General features: G+C 40.3%; 1 protein-coding gene across 1 annotated transcript in view; it reads right to left on the reverse strand.

Moving 5' to 3' along the window:
- Nucleotides 1-290: 290 nt before the first annotated feature.
- lrmda (leucine rich melanocyte differentiation associated) overlaps nt 291-8,937 on the reverse strand; it is a gene marked incomplete at its 5' end in the record, with an annotated part of 41,039 nt that continues 32,392 nt past the window's right edge. Inside the window, one exon of the mRNA XM_025060932.1 lies at nt 291-434. Coding sequence (XP_024916700.1) covers nt 306-434 — 129 coding nt within the window. The remainder of the gene's footprint in view (nt 435-8,937) is intronic.

Here is an 8,937-nt window from a genome sequence, read left to right on the forward strand (position 1 = left end):
AATACGAGGCCTGATCAATGTCTGGCATCAACAGATCAAGGCTGCTTCAGCCCAAACATGATCGGAGCGCTCCCACATGTGCATTCAGCTCAGAGTTAACCCAGATTACTCAGATTTATTCCCACTACCAGCACATCACACAGAGGGTTTCAGAACAGTGAGAAAAGATGAGGCTCACGGTGGATCAGACTGTAGTTCAATCGACCTCCACTCCCTGAACACGCTGAGGTTACCACTCGTATCTACATTATCTACTGGACTGCTTTAAAACACCGTTTGTCTGTGTTATTTCTACTAGAACTGTCTTAATGAAAAGGTTGTGAATTATGGATACTTTCTGTTTTCTTACCTTTTTTGGGTTTGGCATCTCTGGATCCGTGGGGGAGGGGGGTGTAGGACGGTGGGTAGGTGTCAGAGCGAGCGGCTCTGGAAGGCTGTGGGTAAAAAAGATAAGATGTTAAAAAGGTGAATGTCCCACAGGAGGTGTTTATCCATGTCAGTAATATTAAATATATTACTGAATTTCTTTAAATTACATTTGGTGCAGAAAATGATAATGATCATTTCCTTTTTCTTTATTTATAAAAATACTTTTCTGTACCGTCCTCTTTATTTATAAAAATACTTTTCTGTATTGGGACTTTTTCATTGGGACAAATAATTTGCTGCTGTTTTAGTTAGTCAACGTAGGGAGGGGATATTTGTATCAATCAGATGCGTTTCACTGTAACATTTACCCTCAAGTCGTGTGTAAAGCAGAAGGTTGAGGTTTAGAAACCTGGGAAACACAGACTCTGAATCTTTGTCGATATCTCCAGGACTGCAGCTCCAAAGTTTTCTGCTCCAGTTCTTCCTGTTTTGCACCTTTAAGCAGCAGAACATTCTCCTCTTTCCCCCTTTCATTTGCCTTTTACCTCACAGAGGGGGCGGTTTATCACCAGCCTTGCCGTATCTGATGCCTTTGCAGAAAAACACTGTCCGTGTTCCTGCAGGAGGAAATTCAACCGAGGCCTTTAATCATAGCGAGAAACTCAGCTGACAAATACATATTAGCGATGCTTTTGGAGGTGCATTTTCCTCTCCACTTCTCATTGCTGTTCCTTCTCCACAACACATGCCTGTGAATCGCCTTGAGAAATAGAAGGGTCGGCGGCGACGCTAAATGGAACCATATTCTTCAACGGAGAACAGAGAGAGAGCACGCGGAATTGAAAATGATCACATAATGTGCTCGCAGATAGAATCTCTAAAAAGGCATTAAGGCCACGGCCAGCATGTGTCTCAGATTACGGCACAAAAAAAAAAAGAGAGAAAATGTCCTCAGTACTGTATTGTGCCCTATTCTGGGGATTGGTTTTGGAAATAGAAATTTAGTTTTGACAGCAGAGCTGCTCCTGCTGCTCTGCTGTGGCTGGAACTGGTTATAAAGATGACAGATCAGTGCTTCGCCTGTAAGCTGTGATTGTATAGAGAATGTTCTACAAGCAGGAGCACGGGCCCACATTAAAGCCTGCTGTACAGAGTGAAAATTACACCCACGGTTGGTCAGAGAACCACCAGGTGTTCATTACTGGAGCTGTGTTTAAATTAAATCAGCAAAGATTGGCATTTCAACATTTATCTTTTGAATCTTCTTGATGCTGATGATTATTATGAACAGGTTAAGGTGTGATTTGTGACCTGCGACTCCCAGACTCAGTTGTTCATATTCCACCTTCTTCCTTCTTCTTCCTTCTTCTTCCTTCTCCTCTGAACGACGACAGAGCGCACATTTCCACTCGCCTCATTTCCTGACTTGCATGAAGGATCACAGACCTGGGCCTCTTCAGGTCTGTGTGGCCCCAGAAACTCCCTCTAATCCTGCTGCTGGTTCACCATTAATCTTCTCAGTAGCCACGTTATTAGCAGAACCACCCACAGACTGTGTGAGAGGAGGAGGGTGGACTGTAGGGGATTTCAGGTGAAATTCAATATTTCTACTAATAACACTTGCACTGAAAGTTAAAGCAAACTTCCAGGTCATGCTGATGAAAAGAAACAATCACTGAATCCAGAGAAAACTGCTGGATTCTCACTGCTAGAACGTAATGTACTGCCTAGAAATGACCTCAACAAATCAGACTGAGAGTAAATCAACCCAAAAAACACAGAAAAGACTTGAACAGTATACAGCTAATACAGCTAATATTTAGTGAATCCAAAAAACACAGAAAAGACTTGAACAGAGGGGCTAATATTTAGTGAATTTTTTTTATACATTTTTTTCTCAATTTAGTTTATTTCAATGTTTTTTTTTTTCTAACAGATTCAGGGACTTCATCTGTGATTAATTAATTTCTTTAATCTCATGATAATGAAGTTTTTTTGTCCTTCCTGCCTGTAGGAGTAAACAATTTGAGACCAAATACAATACAATTACGGCAGTGACCTGTAGTTTTGATGATAAACAATTGGACATAAAAAGAGAAAATGTCTCAGTGACTTATTTAGTCATAAACCAGACTTAGAAAGTCAGTAATATCTGGGTTTATTTTTTACATTTCATATGTCGTATTTCCTTCATTTTTATTTTACTGGAATGTCTTTAAAAATTCTTCCGTTCCAGTTTTTCCTCTCTTGACTTTTCTACACTGACCAGTGGGAGGTGCTACTGTGTCATTGATGTCAGAGTCTCCTGCACCGCCTTGTGCTTCCTTCTCCACTCTCTGTTTCTCCTCCGTGTTAGTCTGCTCATCAGGCTGAGCGCTGTTTTAATTTTCGGTGCGGGTGCATATGCTGAGTGTTCACATCGTTATTGTCTCCACCGTCTGACTTATCGCTACAGCTTACCGTAATGTAATGCAGCGCACACGCACTCGCTGTGTGGGCTCTGAGGATTCTGGGATAGGCTGGTTTGAACACAGGGAGGACGAGAGAAGGAAGAAGTGGAGCTCAATCACACTTCACCCACCACTGAGTCCTTACAGTTATTATGGCCCCGTGTTTTGTCTAATGATTTTCTACCCTGTTGTTAATGAACCCTGACTGCTGGAACCAGGATAACCTGTTACCAAAGCTGCTTTATCTGTGCAACTGGCCAGTCTTTTTGGGTCATCTTCAACCATTTTGTACCCTTTTCTCTAACATTTAACCAAGCTGACTTTAATTATTTTGCCATATCTTTGCCTCTTGACTAAATGTAGTTTTATTTTTTTGGGTTGTTTTGTAGACAACTCAGCATTTTATCCAACATTTTTTTCCACCAAGTAATAACTAAGAAACTGAATGACACATTAGTTATTAGTTTGTGCTAGTCTTCTTTTTTTTAGCTGACCTAATGTTAAATCTCTTGGTAATTTTTACATTTTTGAATAACCTTTAAAAAGGAAATAGGTCCACTACAAACAATAATAAGAAATAAACCAAAAATCAGATGGTTTTTTTATTGTTTGACAGAAAACATTGGTGGTTGCTTTAAAAGAGAGAGAGAGAGAGAGAGAGAGAGAGAGAAGGAAGCAGAGTTGAGTGTCATGATGAAAGATGATTCCTGTACAGGATAATTCATCAAACCACTGCTGACTGTCTTCACTTCCTCTCTGTCATCATGTGAATAAATGCTGATAAAGTCTGATGAGATAAAGATGATTGTGGAGATGGTAGAGTAGCACCTCCAGAAGGAAGAAAGAGAGAGAGAGAGAGAGAGATGAGGGAGGTGTGAGAGACACAGCAGACGTGGACCACCTCCACAGTGGGGTTCCTGAGAATGTAAGATAGTGAAGGTGAGTTGGGGAAAGTTGACGCACATCTACCTATTCTTTCTTTCTCTCTTAGATCTAACTAGATCAAGGTTTATCAAGTTTTCAAAGACAGTGTTGGAGTCAGAACCACAATAAGAGACTGAGTCATGACCACGACCAGAGTGGGTCCTGGTCATGTGAAATACTGGAGTGAGTTGAGGAAAGTTCATGTTTGTGTAGCTGGTTTTATTTTCTAATAAATGGAATAAAAACTAAGTTTACTAAGTTTTAAAGGCAGTGTTGTGACAGTACTTCCTTTAAAGACTGAAAAACGTCAAAGTTGGTTGAGGGAGGTCTGTGCATACTTTCTTATGTAAGTACAACTAAGTTTACCATGTGAACCAAAATAATGGAGAGAGAGAGAATCATGACCAAGACTTTAGAAAGTTCCCAGAGAAAGATGAACTAAAGTCTGTGATGAAATCAAACTGTGATTAGTCAGTGGTCACTGAAGATCATATTTACCCGAGACCCTGGACCCTAGACTTGTCAAACCTGAATACACACTTTCTGAGACAGGAAACAAGCTTGAGATTGCACCAAACCCAAAGTGGCCTGTGAGCCACGCTTTGGACACGTCTTCTGGGGACGGTGTACAGCTCATTGTGAAACAGCTGCTCCTCGTCTCCATTCACCTCCCGTGTCTTTCCTTCTTTGGACTGACCAGCAATACAATCTAGTTACAGCGTTTCTACAGAAGAAGAACAGTGTAAACACCGAAGCCTTTTTATCGGCTGATACATCTGGACATGTGGACAAAGTGCTAACAGGAAGTAAATGTGGCCTGACAGCCACATCAAAGAGTTCAGCCAGAGGCTTCGCTGCTACTGAGCTTCACAGGAATGTTGTTGCTGGGCATCGGCCCGAAAACCGATCAGGGCGCGACCAGGGCCCCGTCCTGCCCTCGGAGAGAGGAGGAAGAAAGGGGAAGAGAAATAAAAGTAGGAAAATCTGGGGACTGAAGGAGATCTGTGTAGCTTGCAGCAGTCATCAGAACCAAACCCTTCGGTTTTGTTTTCTCCTGACACCACTTCTGCTCTTTGTGCTGAAAAAAAAGAGACTTGTATAAAAATATCTTTTGATTTGTTTTCTCTTTGGGTCCTTATCAAAAATACTTCTGTTCTGTCTCTGTGAGGAACTCTTTCTTATTTATTACTTCTTTTTTCCTCTTCTCTTGTCGTGTCTGTGTAAACTCGTGCTGCTTCTTTCTGATCATGTTAGAGATCAGAGGAGACGCGAACGGGTGAACTTATCAGAGTCAACATTTAACGCAGGCAAGACAACGTTTATCTCTGCACCAGATGGAATTTTTTATGATCCGTTTTGTCTCGGAGCCTCTGAAGTTGAGAGTTTACCAAACTGCAACACTCGTGAAACAATGACAAATAAATGAGCAGCGCTGGCTGGCACCGCTCTACGGCGCTGAACGTCACTGATGAAGCGTTTAGACGTAACAGCTTCGTCCTAATTCCTGTCTGATCACTGTTGTACTGGGTATTTAACAATGTGGCCTATAATACACTTTAAATGGTATATAAATAGTAAAAATAAATAGGTTAAAATAACAAAAAAGATGAAGTCATATGTGTTAATAATTTAGAGATTTTTTTTCACATTCTGGCCTATGATTATGTGTTAATAATTTAGAGATTTTTTTCTTGGGTGCACGGCAGACTAACACTAAACTCTCTGGCCTATGACTGAAGTAAAATTTTAATTTCTTTAAGTAAGCTAAAAATGTGGCCAACATTTTAGAAGAGGAAATGATCCAACTGATATTTACGTTACAGATTTATTGAAAACCTTTTTTACTTTTTGTCTGATAAATTAGGAAGTCGGGCTAAATGGAAAGTTTAGTTTTTATTTCAGTTGAAATTGCATCATTTTAGGTCCTGTTTACATGGGATACATTGTATGTATTGCATGGATTGGCTGGTGTTTAACTGCACGAAGGTCCCTCGCTTCATTTAACCTAACACGGCAACATTTGTTATGAATACAGCAGGTTTTTAACGGCTTCACATAATGTTAGTCCACACACAGACTCCCTTTAATGTGACTACACATAAAAATCTGAAGTGTTTGAAGTTGGAGTTTATCGGTGCACTTGAGTAAATGTGGATTCGCACATGTGTCGGCATCGCGGTCCCACATCTTTCCCTGGGAACATCAAGAGAATTCATTATACCGACAGATCTCAGGTTCCTTTTTCTTCTTCCTGTTCGCCTGCAGTCAAAATTAGTTTTCACTCCCTCTGTGATCTCGCTGAGTGAAGCCTCAGCTCAAAGCCTCCACGATCGCATTCCAGTCAACGATCGCAGAAGCGACGGCGCACACTTCACACAGCCCTGCAGTCTGAGTTTAAGCATCGATAAGTAACCTTCGCATTTCACTCGTCTGAAGAGCTAATTTCCTTTAACTTTGCTTGTCAGTTTTTTTCCGGTGGCTGTGTTTTTTTTCTTCTTCTTTTTTCGCTCTCTTCAAATGTCTCTTGGCGTCTAATTGCGCGGGAAACATTTTAAAGACAAGCCTGGCGTGACAGGCGCCTGCTCTCCCAGGTCTTCAATTATTAAAACAGGCTGCAGTCTGGAAAACAGCGCTGACGTTTAGCTGCAAAGCTTAATCGGAACAGAAAAGCTCATGATATGTCACACTTTTTCCTCCTGAGTGGATGTGGTTTCGTTCTCTGTCTCGCTCTGTAGGTTGGTGTAGCTTTAGTTCAAACGAGGAAAGAAGATGAAACCGTTTCTTTCTGCATCCGTTAAAAAAGGCAAACACTCACACGGGCACAGAAAATGGTTTTTGTCACAGGTAAAACTGCAACATTCAAATGTCCCTGTTTCCTACTGTTAAAGATAAAATACCTCGATGTTGGTGAAATGTTTTTGTGATAAATGCTAGTTAACTCCACATTTTTTTAATCTTTGGGCCAACTTTTAGACACTTACACCTTTAGAGTGGTTTTGGGTCATTTTTTAACATCTTTAAAGCTTTTGTTGACTACATGTCTTTGGCTGGAGTGTGTTATTCTGTATTTCAGAGGGTGATGGACCTGTTACAGAGCAGACTGGCCAACCTGCAGTCTAGATTTGTGTCTTTATTCCAGTAAATGAGTTCTAAGGTATTATTATGTCATTGTCTAACATAATCACACGCGTGTTCTTTTCTTCGCTGTTAGTTCCCAGGAAAAGGTCACAGGAACGGCCTGAGGCTTGTTGTAGAACAATCGAACATTTCCACATTAACATCACCTGCCTTTGTTCGCCAACAAAAAGGTTGAGTGACTTTTTAAATTTCAACCCCAAAAATAAACACAGCCTTATTATCCAGCCATGAGTCACTGTTGCAGAAGATTAACATGGAGCAGCAGCAACAGTAACAGTTCTTGCCCCAATGCCCCGATGCCTGGTGTTTTCACAGCCTAATCTCTGAACGGTGACTCTTGTGATCTTGGATCCAACAGTGAATTTACTCAGAACAAGTTCACTGGAGTGAGACTGGTGAATGATTAGAGACAGTGGTGTTGGTGTGGACACATTTACACGGTGGGAGCTTTTAAAGGACTAGTTCAATTAAAGAGTCAAGTCAAAATATTAAAGATAAACAAGGATACACTCAACTGTTGAGATGAGAACGCACAACGTTGTGTATAACCTGAGAAGATGAGATTGTTACGTTAATTATTAAGCAAAATGTTGGATGACCAAGAAGTTTGAAATCTAGATTTATTGATCAGCCACTGGCTAAGACCAGTAATATTAACAATCTGTTAGCTGATGAAATATTAAGTCACTGATGGTGAAATAAATGCTTAGGAGACATTTGTGAGTTTAAAACGTCAAATGTAACAGCTGCTAAGATTTCATGTTGATTTCCTCCCTGACCTAAATCATTCACATCAACATCACTACAGGTTGCTGTAAACCACACCGCAGACCTTTAGGTGTGTCATTGTCTTTGGATCAACTGTATAAAAAAGCCTGGCTCTCTAATTATATCCTTAGATAAACAGAAACAGACTGAGGAGCGGCAGAAGAATACATTAAAAATGAAACACTGCTCTGTGGATGCTGCCTCCACAGTGGCGCCCCCTCCATCTAGAAGGACTTATGAAGGTGAGCGTCCTCCTGACAGGCCCCAGCGTAGATAAAAAAAAAAGACACAAACCTGGGGATAAGAATGAAATAAAAAGTAGCCGTCCTCAACAGTAATTGTGCAGCTTTGCTGAGCAGCCTCTCAGATATATGAACCTGATTTAGCCTTAGCGTTGCTGCCACAAATCAGAGAAACACTCCTGCTATGAAATGGTTTAATCTCATCAAGTCCTGCTTTCACAGCAGCTCATAAATCACCGGCTCTTTGTTATCACAGACCTACAGGAGCAGGAGACCAAAAGCACCTCCAGTCAGCCAAGGCATCCCAGATATATATTTATATACGGTGCAGAGCGAAGCTAAAGCTACGGTGTGCTCATCACACCACTTTAGCTAACGCAGAGCTACTTGTGCTGTGACATTTAGTAACGGTGTAGCTGGTTGTCTTTGGCTCCTGGGTGAATTTGTTGGGTTATTAATTAATATTTTTAAAATACAATTTTGACTCGTTTTCTGTTTTTTCTTTTTTTTTCTATACATATAATATGTGTCAGACTTTGGAGAGGTTTTTTTTGGTTTGTTGCATTTTAACTAATTGCTGTGTATAGTTAACATTATGAGTTGTTAGTTGTTGTCTTTTAACATTACGTTTTACTGCTCTCTGTTTTAATCTATTCTTATGGATAAATTAAAGGTAACTTTGTGTCTATTTTAACATTTTAAAGCTAATTTCTTTTTATTACTGGCTTTGTTAAATATCAAAATATAAACAATATCATTTTTGGTAGGTTTGGTTTGATTTGTAATTTTGTGGGCTCTGTTTTGTTGTATATTTGGCTTAATAGTTTGAATGTAACAGTGGTAAAAAACATGAGAGTTGTACCGGCTACAGACGCCTGATTTAGTTCTTACCTGTGCTAACACCTGGATCATTTAGCTTAAAACACATGTACATGAATCACAGTGCACTTGACAGGACATGAGTGGAATATACCAGCCGCTAACCTTGTTAATAGAAAACGGCAAATTAATGAAGTTAAAACAAGTGCACGTCGGACAGAACAGGA

This window comes from Cynoglossus semilaevis, chromosome 12, assembly GCF_000523025.1.
Source record: "Cynoglossus semilaevis isolate Cse_v1.0 chromosome 12, Cse_v1.0, whole genome shotgun sequence".
Classification (NCBI taxonomy): Eukaryota; Metazoa; Chordata; class Actinopteri; order Pleuronectiformes; family Cynoglossidae; genus Cynoglossus; species Cynoglossus semilaevis.